Source organism: Vidua chalybeata, chromosome 5 (assembly GCF_026979565.1).
Source record: "Vidua chalybeata isolate OUT-0048 chromosome 5, bVidCha1 merged haplotype, whole genome shotgun sequence".
In the NCBI taxonomy this organism is placed as follows: Eukaryota; Metazoa; Chordata; class Aves; order Passeriformes; family Viduidae; genus Vidua; species Vidua chalybeata.
The window spans coordinates 46,301,157-46,320,583 of record NC_071534.1 but is presented as its reverse complement, the minus strand read 5'-3'; the positions used below and the strand labels follow the sequence as shown (position 1 = coordinate 46,320,583).

General features: G+C 40.3%; 2 protein-coding genes across 2 annotated transcripts in view; one reads left to right on the top strand and one right to left on the bottom strand.

The window, feature by feature from the left end:
• Window positions 1–10,148, bottom strand: part of ZNF277 (zinc finger protein 277) — a 41,432-nt gene extending 31,284 nt beyond the window's left edge. The window contains exon 1 of the mRNA XM_053944097.1: window positions 10,091–10,148. Coding sequence (XP_053800072.1) covers window positions 10,091–10,133 — 43 coding nt within the window. The 5' untranslated portion in view covers window positions 10,134–10,148. The remainder of the gene's footprint in view (window positions 1–10,090) is intronic.
• Window positions 10,149–10,460: 312 nt separating this feature from the next.
• DOCK4 (dedicator of cytokinesis 4) overlaps window positions 10,461–19,427 on the top strand; it is a 218,982-nt gene continuing 210,015 nt past the window's right edge. The window contains exon 1 of the mRNA XM_053942036.1: window positions 10,461–10,533. Within this exon, the coding sequence (XP_053798011.1) occupies window positions 10,497–10,533 (37 nt within the window). The 5' untranslated portion in view covers window positions 10,461–10,496. The remainder of the gene's footprint in view (window positions 10,534–19,427) is intronic.

Below are 19,427 nucleotides of genomic sequence, written 5' to 3'. Positions count from 1 at the left end.
GCTTGTTAACACACTATGAATGATATTTAGTTAAAATGTCCATGTGCTCTAGGGGACAACACATCCTGTAGCTTCCCCCAAGATCAATCAGTCTCAACCCTGCCTGTTTTTTCATTGAATGCAAATGAGCACTTCAAAAGAACACTTAATCCTACAGCTAAAGCTTGTCAGTTTTACAGACACTGTACATATTCTGTAGCATTTGCTGTCTAGGAATATGAGAATTTTAAGAAAAAGCTGTAAGTTACTGAATCCTAATAATTCAGAACAGAGTTTCTATAGAGCAGGTGTCTGCTGGGAGCTGGAACTAACAGAAATACAACTGTGCTTAATAGCCATATTTAACAGGGCTGCTCTGTCGGGGAGCTTAGGATGTTGCAGTTTCATTAGCATTAACAAGTGTTGCTATGGTACCGCAGCACAGGCATCAGAACACAACTGAATAGGACTGGGAAAGTGATTAATAAAAATGTGAAGTGTTGGAATTTTAATAAAACAAAACCAATGTGCTTGCCACTAAGATCATGTTTAAATAATAGACTAGATTATTGCCCAGTTCAGCAGCAGATACATGCCGCTGCTTGTTGTCTTTCTGCTGGGGTCCAGACAAACCCCCACATCTGTAAAGACCAGAACAAACCTACTGTTCTCACACAGAGGGACACACATGTCCACACATAAACTAATGAATGTGACCCTAGTAAGTACTCATAACAATATTTAAGTATGATGTTAATATGCTATTTATAAATATTTAACACACTACAGCAGGTTCTATTGCAAGCTCAGAGCTGTATAATGCCTCATTCCTGGGTAAATGACACAGACTTACATTAGGGTAACTAAATTCAGGGTTTGATATTTTGGTCACACATATGAAACCATATTTATCTACTTCAGCATTATATACTGAATAATTTTATTATACTTTTTAGAGCTTCTATGATTTCTTATGGCTATTGTTAAACAAAATTTCTGTTTACCTTTCCTTGTTTAGTGCGATCACATGACTTGGTAGACATGGAGAGCTGAGATCCATATTTTCCACTAAAATAAGGGATTAGAAGCAATGATTAAACCCTAGACTATTATCTGGAAAGATTAACAAAGTAATTATGTAGCCTGAAACTCAGAATGTTGAGTTACAAGGAAGAGGAAGAAAATATCCAACAGAAGAATTTGAAATGGAAGGACAAAAGTGACCATCCAGGTTCTTCTTTTGTACTTATCACTCAACTTATCTAACAAAAATTAGCAGCTTTTTTCTGTTAAACTTGCTATTTAGTAAAAAGTCATACCAAAGACATCATAATAAAGCATAAACAATGCTGTTTAAATTTAAGGTATAAAGATTGAATTTCTGTTATTTTCATATGAAAACTCCTGGGGAAAAAAAGAAGAGGGGAAAAAAAAAGGCTACAATTTTGTGTCAAGGTGATCTAGACCATCATTTAAAAACATTAAAAAATACATAATGGAAGGCATCACAAGTAAAAAATGTATATGCAAATGTAGTATTTGTGTATGTTATCACTGCCACTGTTCTGCTTAACCCTCTGCAAAGAGCAGCAAGCTGGAAAAAGACATGTCTGACTTTACATTTTCTGTGTCTGTGACCTTAGCTCTCCCAGAAAGGAGGAGTCTTAACAATGTGTTTAATATGGATAGTAATACTTCATTGCTATAATTTATCTTTGCAGTGCCTTTAACAAATACTGTACTGAACCTAGTAACTTCTATGCCAGCACTGCTATGTAAAACAGGTTAATTACTTTATTTTTTATCATGATCATTTAGTAGTGATCAATAATGCTTTATTACAAGGATTTTCCTTTTCTTGTCACATGTTCTTTTCCTCTAAAAGGATTCAATTTCCAAGCACGTTTATCCTTTTGATGTTAAAAGAATTGCTGCGTGGTCTTTTTAAACAATCGCTTTACTCTCTGTAACTAAAGGAAAGGCTGTGTGAATTGGCTTAAAAACATAAAGCCTGCTTTAGCAGTTCCTGACACCCCCACGTCATTATGATGGGAATCTCTACCATGGTCCTAACTAAAACATTTGCATTACAGGGTTTACAACTTTTCCACTGGTAGACTTTCCTTGAAAAAGGCAACTATGTGAAAAAAAACAACTGCAAATAGTGCGAATCTTTTATTTTAAATAGCACTTAAATTTTTTCCAGACTCATATAAATTAGAACTAACTTCAAAATGCATCCTGAGAGGTCTCGTTTCTGGCATCCTTGTGTGTGTGGGTGTCATACTGACAGAACAGGCTGAAATCTCTCTCAGATATTTTGATTGAGCTTCCTGACACACAGAGAGCCTTCAAGGCTGAATTAAGTGAATTTTGTACTTAATGAAGAATCCATATGAAGAAGAGGCCCTGTGATGTTAGAATCTCTGTGGTCTGTTGCTGCTTTCTCAGTGAACTGGAGCTTTTCCAGATGGAAAGTAGCAAAATAAGTTGTTTCTACTTTTAGAATCAAACCTCCATAAACTGGTATCCAAACTGGAAAAACAGTGGCTCAAAGTGTGCAGTGATGTGAATCAACATACTTCAGCCTGATATCATGACTCAGGAAAACAAAGCTTTGATTGTACTTCAAATAATCCACTATTTATTACACTCTTTACACATACGTTTTTGACAATTATTTTGAGAGGAAAATATTTTTAAGTCAAAGCTCAAATAATTATGTCTTATAGATCCCAGAGACATCTCACAGCAAGCTATATAAAATTCCTATGAGTGTATTCTGACTTTGTACCAGAGTTTGAAATAAATATTTTTGTGATACTGTCCTCTGTGCATTCATTAAACATATAACACAGATCTCAACTTCCTAAGTGCTATATATGCTTACTGATACTACTAATGTAGCTTGTGGACATGGATGAAATTAACTTCATCAAGAAACAGAATTAGACTCTTTGAATTACCAATTCAAGTTGTTTATATTTTTCAGGCAACATTTGTATAAATACATGCAGATTCCTGAACATTAAATTAGTACAGTAATAATAAATAATAAAAATACAGCACAGACTGCATGTTTTCATTCCATATAAGACAAAATCAAATTAAAACCTCCAGCAGGATGGTTTTTTTACATACTAGTCTTTAGAGAAAAAGCCCTACCTCATTTATTCATGCATTACAGAGTCATAATAAAATTCGGTGCTGGCACACTGGTCAGGACAAATGCTAGCAAAATGCTCCTCTGACAGCAGTAGCACTTACAACTGCACACATTTGTTTCACAACCATTGCTGTTTCTATATTGTTTGTCTTGTGCACTTGCACCATGGGACTCACAGGCCTACCCTGGGGCACATGCCAAGAACTTGGCGTGAGGTTCTGGATGGGAGGGTGCTGTGCCAAACTTCCCTATGCTGCCCACCAGCCTTGTCTCTCCTTTTGCATCTCAGCACAGCTCTGACCCCAGTCACTCTCCAGCTGCTTTGTGCATTGGCTGGGTTTAGAGATCTGTTTTGAAGCATGTGAACAGGATTTGTTTGGAGTCCAGGTATATGAAAAATGCATCCTAACCCTTAACAGAAATGCCTGGGTCTAAACCAAGGGGCTGTTCAGTGTGGGAACACTCACTTCATGTGAGCAGAAATGCCAAACCGTGCAGTAAAGTACCAGGGACTGTGGCACCTTTAACTACTGTGCCTTATTATTTGTTCAGGTGAACAGAGTCACAAAATACCACAAAAAATCATGAGGTTTAAACAGATAACATGTCAAGTTATACAGCTTCTATACCCGAGGGATAAAGAGAAGGTGTTTAACCTGCTACAACCGCATATGCATGTGGCTACTCCTTGGATACAGAGCCTCCAAAGACAAATGGGAGGATGACATCTCAATGAGCAAGAATCAAACAGAAACAGCTGGGCCATTTCACACTGGTCACTGCCTGCGAGGCATAAAAATCAGAGAAAAATACACAAATTAAAAAAAAAAAAACACCAACTGGAAGACAGTGTCCAGTGAAAGGACATAAAGAGGCAAAAGAACCAAGAGGAAAGTTTCAAGAAACATATTTGAAATGTATTACAAAGAACAGACAGGTGTCTGTGGGCCACTGAAGCTACTGACAAAACACGTACTACAATTTCTAACTTAAAGGTCTACTACAGCAGAATATTAGGACAGAATGGCAAACAAGCAGTGATCATGGAAACACCTGCTGGAAAATTAGGTCTTGGGATCAATGATTGGACTACTGCAGCTATATAATTTCCTATGGAAACATTAAAAGTTAACATGGACTGCTATTGTTTGGGTTGGAAGGGACCTAAAAGAGAGCACCTAGTTCCAACCTGCCCCCTGCCATAGGCACAGATGCCACAGTGTAATTTCAGTCTGGTTATGTGGTTTTAGTGGTACTGACTAATGCATTATTTAATACAACAATTATCAGGTCATTGAACACTAGGCTTTTTCCATTCAAGTGACTGTAATTAAGTACTGTAGACAACAACTCTGCAGAGAACCCAGACTTTTACAAACACATTTCCCTGATTTCAGTGAGACACTAGTCAGGATGATGTGCCCAGCTCTTCACAGGCACAGACCTGCTTTAAAGTTGTACAAAACTCACAATATTTTTTTTTTCTCCTGATTCTTGAATGTCATGTTCTTTCCTGCATTGTGTGAGGCTTTTATTGATGCAATATTTAAAGCTACTTTAAAAAGCCCACAGAAAGACATTCAAATGCTTTCAGGCTTTTCTCCCAGATTCAGCCTGCTGGGAGTTTGTGGATACGAATGTGAAGCAAAAACCTCAGAGAGAGACTGGGAACAACTGCAGTTTTAGGATATAAATGGTCACACAAAGTCGCAGAGTTCTAGCAGAGGTTTCAAGGCAGGACACAGTGGAAGGAAGCACTAAGGGCTGGGAAAGGTAATGAAGGCTCTTTGGATAGACAAATTTACCCTATACTGAAGTTAAAATACTTAACGCTTGTAATTTCATAATACTTAAGTTTTTTTCTTCCTTTCCTACTGTTCATATACACAACCATATGCTAGTTTAAACCCTACATCCCTTCATCAAGAAAGCTGGCTAAAGTCTCAAAGGGTGAACTCTAAGACCTGCTTATATGACAGGCATACCCCGTGGTAGTCATCATTGCTGACAAGAATCTATAACTTTGGTGCTTTCCAGAAAACCAGTACTCCCCAGTAAAAACAAGAGCAGTGAACAAGGTGTTTCAAGAGGCATAACGAATTATCCTGGCATCTGTGTTACACTCAGAACATTCAAAACACTTGACGTACCTCTCTAGCCTATACCTCTACATGTAAATAAAGCATGTTCACATCTATTATTTGTTCAAGTGATGAGAAAGCTTTTTGGGGGTAAGAATCAGATATTTGCCAACACAGAAACAGTTTATACGTCTTCATCAGTTTGAGGACTGATAAAACACCACTCATTCCTGCTCCACTGCAGGTAACAGAAAGACTGAGCACAGTTTTCAAGGAACTTGAAGGCTTTAACAGGCAAACAGATTGCCATGTTAAAGCCGTGTACCTGCTTACCCATCAGTCTGAAGCAGCTCACTTCTAAATAAGCTGTGGTTAGAGAATAGAGGAGCTGATAAAACGTAGTTTGTTCGTGTATCAAAGCCTTCACTTGCGACTGAGAGGGCAAGAGTTGGCTCAGTATACTGGAATGAAATACAAAGATAAAGGCCACCCATCTTTGCTTTTAAGCTATGAAAGTTTTCTGAATTCAGAGAAAACCAAATAGGAAGTCTTTATCGGGTATTTTTGGGGAATACAACATATCCTATGCCTTGTGCTAACAGAAATTATGCATTCATGCTGAGGTGTGGGGATACCCCTTGTCTTCAGGTAAAATACACTGCACATTTACAACACAATTATTTGTAAAATTATGGCAGAAATCGTGGGCACTTCAGATCTCTATTACCAACCAATACAATCCATTACTTATTTTATTAAGCCATGATGACCTGTTTAATGAAATATTTAGTTTCACTTGTATATTCTCCCACTGTCAGTTATTTAAGAAATGTGATGTGAAGGCTAAAACCACTAAAATATTACTGCAACAGTTACATGAAAGGATTCTGCCTTTTCAATTTTCAAACAGAGAAGCACATAAAAGGTGATTTTACAACAATAATTTAGTAATTTCCAGTCCTCCAAAAGATCCACTTGCTTATTCGGTAAATGTTTAAAATTACTTTGAGATTGAATTTTTAATTAAAAATCACAAAAAAGGCTCTTTAAACATTTTTAAATAATACTGCTTTAGGAGATCCATTCTGGTAATCATATTAAAATAAATTTTGTTGCACTTCCAGAATTAATTAGTGAACCTGTCCTCCAGGTGTAATTGCTAATTGTTCAGTTCACAATGATTATTCTGCATCCTTTACAGAACTTATAATGCCTACTAGTAAAAGGAATCTCTTCTCTCTCTGTCCAAAATCTGTAGTATGGTGGAAGCCTCAGGTCCTGAAATTCTCTGCTGCACACAAAGATTTAACCTGAGAAACAGATCACCAGTGGTGTTCTGGATTCTTGAAAGTGCCCTGTGGGAAAACAACTGAGGACGCAACCACATTTATGATCATTTGGAACAGGTGGGGGTTTTTAAGGAAGGGTACTGAGAGGATATCAACCTCTAAACCCATGAAACAGAAATGGGCAGAGACACATGGGCTGCTTATCAGGCTAAGGTCTGAGGATCTCTTGAGAATGAAGAGATGAGCAGAGTCAGCTGTGTGCTCTGTCACCTTGCTGGAGTTTTCACCCACAGACATGAGCAGCCAGCAGCTCCCTGTTCACCACCATGCATGCCGTGGATATTTTAGAGAGGAAAGAAGTAAAGCACTCAGTCTGATCTGAACAGGAGTGGTAGGATAAGGAAGCAGGGTCTGGGAAGGCATCTAGTCCATCAGTTATTTGGTTAAGGACTATTCAGTATAAAAGAAACAAAAAATAACAATGAAAATGGTAGATTGCACACAAATGTTATAACAGGTGAAAACAGAGACAGTAAGTTGTCTCTGCCAATATTGGAACTAATGGCATTAAAGGAACTACTCAGACATGCTTGAACAGGGTCAAGATGAACTTTTGTCACTGATAGTAAAGGGAAAATGCATGACTATCATATGTACTATGGTATTTTTGAGGGTGTTTGTGGATGGGATCAGAAGGTGATAGTGGAATTTTGTATACTTTATGAAATGGACTTAAACAGACTTAAGAATCCACACTTATACACAAAGTGGCCTGTTCAATGGGAGTGCTTGCAAAGCTAATGAGGAATGCATCCATTAACCTATATGGAGAAATTCTTTGGGTCTGAGAGTACATGGGACTACCTTTCAGTGACCAGGAAAGAGAAAACCTTGCATTCCAGAGCCCACTGCACTGAGCAGCTCTAATAGCATCCTTAACAGAAGTTAAAGAATTGAGCAAAAGAAGTAATGGCTGTACTGTCAGGAACAAACCAGCTCTCACTGGAGTATCCTCTAGGTAGAGCAAAAAAAAAAAAAAAGTAGACATGTGCAAGATCAGTTAAACTTTTGTTTTCCAGAGTAAACTGAATATTCTTAAAAATGGGGTATGAGAGAGACACATGGAAGGAATCAGAGTAACATGTTGTGCTTGGACATGGTGCACCCCCAGCAGCATGTGTTCAAAAGCACTTGAGCACAAGACCTTGCGTAGGAAACTATAATTACCGATGAAAAACAATGAAAGACACACTTCCAGAAAAAATACTCATTTTAAAATCCTTTGACTTTGCTGTAAGAAGTGTTGATATGCAGACTGAACAAACTGTACTGTGGACAGTACAGTAATATATTTATTAAAAGCCACTTGGTGAAGGCTGCTGGAAGGAACTAACTAGAAAGCAACACTGTCCTGGATTAGAATATAAAAACACAGGCTTTCCAGTAAATAGAATCAGCAAACCAGGAAATAGTATTTTATTTAATTTTCCTATATGCTGCCTCCAAGTAAGTGACACACCTCAGGTGCACATGCAAGTACAAGATTTTGCTAGAGAGAATACTTTTGTAGAAGTTAAACCTCTGAATGAATAAAGATTTTGTTCAGAGGCAGAGAAATAATAAATATTAGGGTGGAGTATTTATTTGTCCATAGACAATGTGATTTATACTCTTAAGATCTCTTGACCCTAAGTAACTGTGTTGTAATCAAATAATTTTGAAAAGGCTGTTTGAGCTATTGGGCACTTTTGCCTTTGTCCTTGTTAATGCTGAAGTCAGTCATAGTTAACATGAGACAGCAGTTGCAAGGCTGGGGCAAAATTTTATGACTCCCAGACAGCATGCTGGCAGACCTGTCTTATGGGGAGATAAAGCACATGGATGTACATGAAAGTCTATAGGCTAACATAAAAGTTAATTTAACCTGACATCTATTGTTTTGATTTTCAACAGTGATTTTTACATATTTCATTACCTAGAGACTCCAAATTATCTGCCAGGGGGTGCAAAGTGAGTTTGGGAGCAAAGACAGAGAAAGTCCACTAGTCATTTCAATGAGTATTTGCGCTCAGTAAAAGGAAAACAGCATAGGCCTCTGAATTTTCAGTTTCCTCAAAAAAATTCCTTTTTTTCTTTGAACTGGTGCCAATGTTTTTACAAGAGTTATTGGAAAAAAACCTCAGGGTAACCTCATCATCTCTAGTAGTCCACAGACCTATGTATACACAGAAGAGCTGCACAGTCTCAGGCACATGTTCTTTCCAATAGTTAAAACAGCATAGCTTTGCCTCCAGGTGCAATTAGACCAGTGTGGAAATGCTCTAAAAGGGTCTGGCTTTTCTTGTATGAGGTTCATACCAACATACTGTAACACAGAAATAAGGCAAGGCTACTGCTCTAACTACTAGCACAAATTGATATTACTTTTATGAATAGAATAAGGGCACATACTAGACAAACAACACAAATGTCACTTAAAAGACCACTCACTATCAAAGGCCCAAACACAGAATAAAAGTGCTCTAACTCTAGATTTGAAATTGCTTGCTTGCACATGACTTCCTTTCACTGTGTCCTTCACATTATTAATGACTTGACAGCATAAGTTAAAAGTCAACCTGAACTGAAAGCTACTCTCTTAAGTGTGAAAACATTAAACTATTTTTTTCATTTGGATCAAACCAAAGAAACCCATAAAATCTCTAGATACCACTTCAGAATACTGATTTCATTGGAGAACACTTTTCTAAAACCAGACATAATCATTTTAGAGATAACTTGTATCTGGTAAGGCCTGCAAAGCAGCATCATTATCGTTGGTTTTCTCCGTTTTTACTGTCTGTGCCTTTCCACAGGACCAGAAAGAAAATATAACCCAGGCTGTTGCCCTTGCCTCAAAACACCCAGCTTTCTCTTAAAAGGACCAGTGTAGCCTGAGGATTTCTTGCAGTTTTTCTACGGTGAGCTCTAGCTAAACTCCTTTCAGGACGGTGCAGACATACAGACTTCTCGACAAAGACATAAACCCTGCTCTTGCTGCTTACGGCACCTGGCTTATCACTGCAGTAATTCCCCATGGCCCATTTGTGCTCCTTGCTGTGCACTGCCTGCTTTGCACTACCGCTGTGTATGTGCGCGCTGACAAACAGATTCACGTGAGAAGCCAAACTGCTTCCCGGACCATCAGCCTCACGTCCCTCCGCTCTGGCGCGCTGCCGGCTTCAACTCCCTCTCCACCTCGACTTGCTGTTGGAAACTCTCCCTGTCCTCGCAGTTCGGTGCGCCAAAGTGGAAGGACTGGCATCAGTAGGACCAGAGCGACTCAAGTCCCTGTAACCAGCGGGAGGAGGGTACGGAGCTGTCCGCGGCTCTTCGCGGATCCTCGCTCCGACGGGCGACAAGCGAGCCCCACCGCGCCGGGCCCTGGCGCTCCCGGCTGCGCGACACGTGTCCGCCGCACCCCATCCCAGGGACGGCTGCGCCAGCCCCGTCCCACCGTCCAAGCCGGGATCGCGGAACGGAGGGGAGTGGGGGAGAGCAGTGCGAGACCCCCACGCGTCCCGCAGCGCACTCACCTCCCCGCGCCGCCGGTCCCGCAGCCCCGCGGGACGCGGCCATGCCGCCACCGCTCCGCCCGCCGCGGCGCGGGGCGGCCCCCGGGAGCCGCGCTCCGCCCCGCTCCGCCCCGGCGGGGAGCGCGGAGCCAGACGGGGCTCGTAGTCTCTCCCGCGGCCGCGGGCGACGAGGGGCGCGGCCGCATCGAGGCACTACGTTCCCCGGCGTGCAGCGGGACGGGGAATATAAGTGGCTGCCGGCGAGCGCGCTTCAGTCGGTCCGCCCGCCCGAACAATGCCTTCGCCGCTGGGGCTGGGCAACCGCGGCTGAGCGCGGCGGGAGCCCCGGGCAGCGGACGCGCTTGCCGGCCGCCGCCGCTCCCGGCGGAGGGGCTGGCGGGGGAACGGGCTCTCGCACGCCGCGAGCATGTGGTTACCCACGGAGCACGAGAAGTACGGCGTGGGTGAGTGAAAGAGAAGGCGAGCGGGGCAGAGTGGGGGCGAGGAGCGGCGCTGCCGGCGGGGAGCGCATCCCGGGCAGAGCGGGCTCGCCCCGCTGGGCGCTGCTGCCGTTTCCCGCTGCGCGTGTGAGCGCTGCGATGGGAACCGAGGTCCCGTCAGGGCACGGGGGAGCGGCTCCTTCCCCGGGGGCACAACAAAGGGCGGCCGATGCCCAAGCCGCGGCTCCAGCGTCTCCCGCTGCTGCCAGGGGATGGGGTAGGGGCCGGTCCCCAGTCTCCGAGGCGGGCGCTCGATTCTCCCTGCCGGCGCTGGGTGAAAAGGCTGGCGTTTCACGGGGAACAAAGCAACCTAAAAACATCCCTGGGAGCGGCGACCCGGTGGGAGAAGGTGTCCGCCGGCGGCCCGGCAACGAGCGGCGACGGGGCCGCGGGCATTGTTCGCGTGTCGGGGGTTTTGTCACTGCTTCACTGGAAACCAGACAAAGTGTCGCTTGTGGGAACCGCGCTGCCTCGCCTGTTTGTTCCCCTTTGCCCGGTGCAGGGCTCTGAAGCCCGCGGGTTTGACTTGCGGCGTGATCGGAGAGACTCGCAGTGATTTTATTTTTCTTGGCACCGCCTACGCCAACACCCGGTGAGCGCCGGCCGCTCTTCCCGGACAATAGCCCCCTCTGACACGGATGTAGCTGAACTGTTGTACAGACCTGCCGGCGTAGTAGGCAGCTCTCCGTGTGTTTACGTCGCATTTGAACGCGGAGTTGTTCACGCTGGAGAAAAGCGGGAGGAGCGCGGAGACCTCCTTTGTGTGTGTGTGTGCGTATAGCAGCGCTGTGGAGAGCCGAGAGCGCGGGGCCGCTCCGTCCCATCTGGAGTTGAGCCCAGATGTTGCCGTCTTCCGAATGCTAAATGACACAGATCATCGATGGGATTTTTTTTTTCTTGACTTCTTTATTTGTCAGGTCACAGCTGGGTTGCAAGATATTGATTAGTCCTGCCAGCCGCCTTTCTTTACGAGGATGGGCAAGAGGCTTAAAAACCACTCTGGGACTCCCTGGAATGGCATGCTGGATATTAGCAGTCAAGTATTTCAAGCTGCAGCCCTCCTCTCCGTCTATTTGTTGTTTATTTTTATTTTTGATCCTAGTGTGCTATTTCACAACTGTAAGCATTCTCCCTCCACTCCCGATATATGAGCTAAAAATCACTCTTTCTTATACTGAAAACAAGCAGATGAAATTGTTCCCCCTATTTGAATAACTATCCCATCGTTGCTAATCAATTAAGAGATATTCCTTAAGTAAGCTTTTCTACGTTTAGTAACCCTTTTCAGGTACTTAGAGGCGAATTGCTCTTCAGTTCTGCCTTGCTTATGAGAGCTGGTGTCGCTGAAATCCTACTCCTGCTAAAGAGATACAGTTGCAATTTCTCAATAGAGAGCTTCCTTTGGATCAACCAGAAAATGTAGTCCACTACAAAGATTGTCTTTATTTATGCAAATATAATATAGTCACCAAAACGATGTGTATTCTTATTTAAATTCATTTCCTGGTTTTCTGTCATTTGGCTTCCAAAGGCTATTCAAGCTAGTAACAAAAAGCCACTGTTCAAATTGGTTTCTCTGTACTCCTAGGATGGGAATTATATTATATTTCAATATGACTATTGCAAAATGTTGAAATACTAACCTAATGTAATTTAATTTTTCTCTTGGACTGCTTTTTATGTTATGTGCTCACTCACTTGCATGATGAGTGCTGTCTGCAAAATCTTCACACCCAATTACCCTGTAAGCTATTGTACTACATAGCCGTGGGAGGGGAGGCAGGAAAAAGGGTTGTATCTTGCTGTATAATTATTTAAACTTTATATAAAGTGAGCCTCATAAATCAAACTTGCGTTTTGCATCACAGACCAACTTATGTGTTTTCTTTTATTTTTTTTACTGATAAGATTATTATATTTCCAAACAACTATTTTAATACTTCTATGTCTATCTGCTCTGGTAAAATGGGTGCGTTAGGAAACCCCTTTGAGAATCCCGCTTAGTTGTACCAAGCATATATATGCTTTATGCAAAACTCAGGACTTGCATCAACATCAGACCTCATCTGCATTTTTAGTCTGAATTCTGCAGCACATGCTGTGTTCTGCACATTTCTACTGTGATGCCAAAATGGATGAATAACCAGACAACAGCCACCTGGTTGCACTGAAGGGTTGCTGGTAACCAGGTGGCTATTGCTCACTTGCACAGCCTGACTGATCTGACTTTGAGGGGTAGGTAATTCAAGTCATAATCTTCTTTTCTATAATTTTTTTAACTTCTGCCTGCTAGCTATTGATATCTGGTTGATTTTTTTTCACTGAGCATGTTGCTTAAGTCCGAGTTCATTTACTAATAGGCAGACACAGTGCTTGTTCATTTCATGGTAGACATTCATGCTGCTAAGAGGAGAACACTACTGCACTTTTATGTGCCACCTTTGTACTATGGTTATGTGTTTTTATTTCCAAGGCTACAGATTTTGTCAGTTATGTTGTATTATCCCTCAGGATGTTTAAGTGAAATAGGAATATTTCTCCCATATTGAGAACTTGCTTTGTCTGGGTTTTGGTATCTGTATTTTCAGAACAGAAGGTTAAGCTTGTATATTTCACTTCGCAATTGCATATGTTTTGAATCACACCTTCAGCTGTGGTGGCATTGTGCGAAGGATCCTGTGGTCAGTTATGTGGAGTATTCAGCACAAAGTATGCTGATGAAAGGGTAGGAGAGGTAAGATTATTTCTTGCTGTTAATAGTGTTTAAATCTGGTCGATGTCAAATGGAGTGACGTACGTAAATACTGTATACTGATCTATGTGAATTCAGAACCCAAGAGAATCACAGATTCATTTAGGTTGGAAAAGACCTCCAATATAATAGAGTCCAACCAATGACCAATATTGTTTAGAACAATAATAAAACACTTTGTTAAAATGAATCATTTAAGACTGCTTAGCTTAGGGTGCAAAGCAGTAAGTGCAGCTTTCAAAAGAGACTCTTACTGGTTGGTGCGTATTGGAAACTTTTAGCTGTGATAAATAAATCACAGGACTACATAATTACCTTGTAGCTGCTGTTTGGAGTAAAGATACAAGTTCTGTTTCATCCTCTATATTCAGGATATGTTTTTCTTTTTGTCTCACCAGATCTGCATATTGCCATATAATCTGATTTCTTTGATCTACTTGAATCTGTAAGAGTGCAGTTATGTTTTCTGCAAAGTAGGTGATTTACCCTTTTTCACTGAGCACAGAGTTTCTCAGTATTTCTCTGGAAGGCATTTTTTTGGATTAGGATGGAAAGATTAATTAAGGAGAATAATTAAAAACAGTTGCTGAATGAATCACCTAATTTATAAGCAGAATGGCAATCCAGATGCTGAAGTCATTCTAAATTCATTTTGTACAGCAAAATATACCAGTTCAACTCTGCCAAGCTGAAATAGTGATTTATATTTTTAGTGTGGTTAAGCCATAAATGTGCCTTTCTGAGAGGGGGCATGAAGTTTGGGCATCTCCTAGTTTATAGATGGAGAAGTGAAATGTTCAAATGGCTTTGTACTGTAAGCTGAGGTTCGTAGGAGGAAAAAGACAGGGGCCTATTAGTTGATCACAGGAGCAGTATTGACTTGCACATAGACAAAAGCCAAATCAATTGGCTTGTGTCCTGTTCTGAGTTGCAGCCAAAATAGTCTTGCTAGCAGTCCTGTTGAAAGATAGCAGATATCCTTATCTCCATGCTGCAATCCCTTTTTTATCCCTTTCCCTTATTTTACTGTAAATGAACTTGGTTTGTTTAGCTCAACAGTAGCTCTGTCAGTAGCATGGTATAATGTGTTTTGTTAAACATAAACACTTCATTTGCTTTTCCTGTGTGCCTCTTCAAACAGTACAAATAAAGTCTTCAATCAAGCCTTATTTCCTCCATTCCTCTCCATTAATTGTGCTTCACATTTCTATCTGGAATTCGCTTTGTATTTTTGTCTTAGACTAATATTGTCACTAAAAATGAGCCGTATCCTAAACTTCTACCAAGCTGTCTAAATAGCTATTGAGAATTGAGGCAGGGCAAAATATAAGGTATTTGTGGGCTCATTTAACTGAGGGGCAGTTGAAGGGTGATTTTTGCTTTCTAGGTACAGCTTGTAATTGTTTGTAGGGCTGGTTGCCTGCAAACAAGTGGAGGTGAGGTACCATGGGGCTCCAAGAATGAGGCTGAGAGGATACCAATGCTCCCTTTGCCTCACTGGGACAGTGGGAGTCCTTTATGAAATATTCCCTGAGTTCTAGCAATCTGAGATCACAAAGACCCACACATTTTCTATAGGAACATTTTTGACACATGACACATTTGTCTTGGAGGCTTTTATATCAATTTAGTATGTCAGTCAAATAAAGGTGGTATTTTTTCTAGTCTTTTATATAAGCATTAACTTTCAATGTCTTTTAAAATGGGATTATCTCAACCTGCAGCTTTTGGAAAAAAAACTTGCTGACTGTATTCTGTTGGAGTACAGAATATGAAGTTGAGTTTCTTAAGAAATTTTTGGTCATAAGAATAGTCTTAGGCTAAACAAATTAGGTGGTGAAAATTTCTTGAAATAAAGCTAAATCAAGATTTTAAAAACTAATTTTAAAAAGCTGCCTCCAGAAATCTGTATACTTCCTTATGGGTTTGCAATGTTTTAAATGTCTTCACTATTTCCTAAGGATAGCTCAGAGCTAGCTGGCTCATTAACATGTCAAGTAGTGCCCTTCAGAGACCCAAATTTTTCCTATTCCCTATATATCTGGAGCTACTGAGGACAATTTCTGAAGGTGGTGGTTATTTCATAGTTAGCTGTATACTGATGTCACTCTTTCTTCCTCTTTGGCTGTATTGAGGGTTTTTTACAACCGTTCTCACTGTTGGACTTGTGAGGCTACTAGCTGGGCTGGATTTATCCAAAACATGATAGAACAATGGTGAATTAAATGATGTAAGCCATGAAGGTGAGAATGTGTTCTCCCTGTGGAAAAGGAGATTTTTAATTTTTTTTTTTTAATCTAATGTAGGCTAATGTAATCTGTGATTGTTTCTGCACACTCAGGCAGCTTGAGATGGAGTCACTAACTTCTCTGTCAAGGAAGCTATAATTGGTTACTGAGCTCCTACCATGCAGATCTCAGCAGCTTTTTGCACTGCTGCAAGAGTGTCTGCCATTGACTCATCTCTTTGCTTCCCTAACCTGTACCCCAGAAAGGAAACTTCAGAAAAAACTTGAGTTTCATGTTTGCAGCCTGTGACAATGTTTTCTATGATGTTCCATAGTTCCCAGCTCATTTCTGAGTGTAATTCACTGTGTAGGTTTTGTTCTATAAAGTTCTCAGTAATTTGAGTTTTGGGATTGGGGAAAATCCTGAGGAGAGCATTTTACTGCTTGGATCATTTGTGACACTTGAATGTATTCAGCAACTGGGACAAGGCACTTTGAGCAGACAGTTTGCACCCCTGGGAAACGTGTTACTTCATTTCTTTGGTTTTTAGAAACATTGTGTTTTGTGTTGTTTTTTTTTTTTTTTTAGCTGGATTTGTTGGTTCTGTGAAGGTACAAGGGAACAAACTTGATAACCTGTCAAAGCCTGGTTCTTCACAGAATGGTTGAAATGCAAAAGTTTTGCATCATTTTCAGTCTGGAATTTCTTTTGTTACTGTGGGATTTTTTTGCATGTAACTGTACATCACTGAGTAACCTTTTGTTTTACTTTTCTTCATTTTCTTGCGATCTGTTTGTGAGGAGCTGGGCAGAATGACTTTGAGGTGACCATCATCCACTTCCCAGTGATTTAGAAGCCAGGTGACTAACCTGGTGGGAAATGTCTCTTTTTATTTATTTGTCACATGTGTTTAATTAGTCTTAAATGTCTCTAGCATTAGAGACAAACAGAAGATTGCTTTTTATTTTTTTTTCCTGAAGGCAATCAATAGAAATATATAAAAATATTTAGGAAGAGTTTTGAGAGATTTAATCTGCACTGCTTTCTCAAGGTCAGGTCAACTCTAGCTGTCACTTCTGAAGCATATTTGCCCGTATGGTTTTTAAAATGCTGATAGCAGAGCATCTACAACTTCTATAGTCAGTGCTTAGCAATCTCACTACCTAGGAAGTGTTTAGCACTGGACCAGTTTTTCTCTTGAATATTTCATTATGTGTATATGAAGACTTGCCAGGACTTTTCCTTGTATGAAGTAGTTCCAGTTATTTCATTCTTTCCTTGCAGATGATATGTTCTTATCTATGACAAATTGATCTATGTTCAAAACTGGGCAGGGAAACTTTATCAGGTAAAGCATGAGCATCTTAGTGTGTGCTTCAGGTGATGTGTCTTGTCTGCTTGTCATTCCTGGTGTGACATTTTTTCCTTTTGCAGTAGCATTGCACTGACTCACATTCAGTCGGGAACTGCTAATCAATCCTTCAGCTCCTTTTCCGGATTACGGTTGTCTAGACAGTCGTTCTTCCATCCTGTATTTGTCAGCTGATTTCTGCTTATGTGTCTTTACTGAATGGCACTTCTCTTCAATGCTATTTATTCCATTTGTCAGCCACACTGACTCCCAAATTTTCCTTCTCTCATATGTCTGTTGGAAGCACCCTGCTTGACAGGTTTGAGAGATGAAATTTAGGAAATGTACTCACTAGCAGAAGCAGATCTTTTTATGAGAACCAGTGCGTGATAAGCAACCAAAGATGCTTGGATGCCACAATGATTTGCTATTAGTTTGCATTGGCATGTTTAAAGGAATGTGTTTTTCAGATCTTTACAATGACAAGAGACCAAAGTCAGCTGCTTGCAGTTTCTCTTCATAATGCATTTTCCTGGTTACTCAGAATATATGTTCCCAGTTATATAGTTTAAAGATTATATGGTAACTTGTCAACTTTGCATTTTTGGGCACCTGAAATGTTTTGTTTAAAAATAATGCTGATCTAACTTCCAGATGCTCATAGGTGAACAGGAGAGCTGCAAACAGTGTAGCTGTGAAAGTCACCTGTGCTATAGGGACAAAGAAACAAGCTTGGATTTTGCAATCTGTCATGTATTGTGCTTGCTCTTTGTTGTTGTTTTGAGTAAGAAATTGCAGTATTAAAAAATCAAAAGCCTTACTGTAGGAAAAAAACCCTCGCTGATATTAATTGCACCTTTCATCTTTCTCCAGTTAAAGAACCAAATCAACTTATTTTTTTGGATTCACATGCAGTTATTTATCTACTTTAATAGTAACTGCTGAAGTTACTTCAACTAAAAGTGAGTAAGGTGTGCTTACTCAGTACAAAGAATTTTATTTTCTTCATAGTTTGTGTATAGAAAACCACACTAGTAGATGAGGTAATAAAAGTGAAAATGGAGCTGTTAATTAGCAAGACTCAAGGTGTTTGAGAAATAAATTTATTTCAGTTCTGCTTTTTGTGTTACTGGATTTCAAGTATATGTTTTTGTGCTTTCAAGGCTCTGGAAGTAGGTGGTCGCTGGTCTAATGCTGAATCATCTGCTTGTTCAGTCCTTTCTGCAGCAGAGAAGAAATGTGGTGCCCTTTGAAATCCATTGCTTGGCATTTCTTGATTTGAATTTTATTGTTGTTTGTACTGAACTTACGATTTCTGAGTTTTATTTAGAAATGCAAAATGAGTCCTTAACTATAAGGGTGTATACTGATGCATTTCAATGAATACTTATCATGGAGTAAGTGGGAATCTATACACACTGTGGATAAGCCATTATAACTGCATAATAGGATCTTTTCCATAATAGAAATTATGGAATTCTCCTTCATTGTTTTTATAGCAAGGCATTTTCTTTTATTGTCATAAATCATTTACTACATAACAGGATAATGTTTTATTCTTTTGCAACTCTTAAATTACAGGTTTTAGTGCAGAAATTAAATGATTATTCCATAAAGTCTTATTTTAACTTTTCTCCTGAGTAGTGTAGTGAGGTGAGTATATACCTCAAGATGTTGGGCAGACTGGGACAGGATACATCAGTACTTCTGATGCTTTGTTTTCTTCCATGGGCTAAGTGTAAATTTCTATTATTTCATTATTTTTATTATAGAAACCTAATGGGTAACAACTTGATCCTTAATCAAGCAGGAGTTATGTTATAGACTATATAAGTATGCAGTAGTTGTACTTCCATGAAGTAGCATTCATACTTCTGTAGGTGATATTACCCATAAAATAATGGCTATTAATTTTTTTATGAGAAAAGCCCTGTGTGAAGATGGCTATTGGGTTTTAAGTGCACTAGCTTATCTTTTGGAGAAAAATATAGCATGGGGTAACTTAAATGTCAGCAGAGGTATCACTATGAACCACTGAATCCATAGGTACAACTATGAGGAGCAGTCTCAGACTTTTAGGTGCAGCCCTGAGGTATGCTGCTTGAAACAAAGCAGGATAGAGATGGGCCACAGGTTGTAAATTTTTTTTTTTTTTTTGGCAAATGATAGTGGTAGTTTTGATAAGAAATAAAGTTGAATAATGCTTTGTATCTTCAAGGGGTATGCATCTTTTCCTAGGTTGCATGGTTCCTCTCTTCACATCTGTACTAGGCCTGTCGGTACAGAGAGAGTACAGGGCTTGACATGCAGTTTGTGTCTTTGCATAGGATTTAGAAGTGCTCCTTCTGGTGTTAAGGTTGTTTCCTCTTTCTCTGATAAAGAAGAAATATGATTCTGTATTTTTGAAACAATTTCATGAACAACAGTTGGCAGAGCTGCTCTGTTATTCATGGTTAATAGTGGAAACTTCTTAAACATTCTTTACTTATCTATTTCTTCCCTATTCCTCTTCATTTGCCCCCTGCCC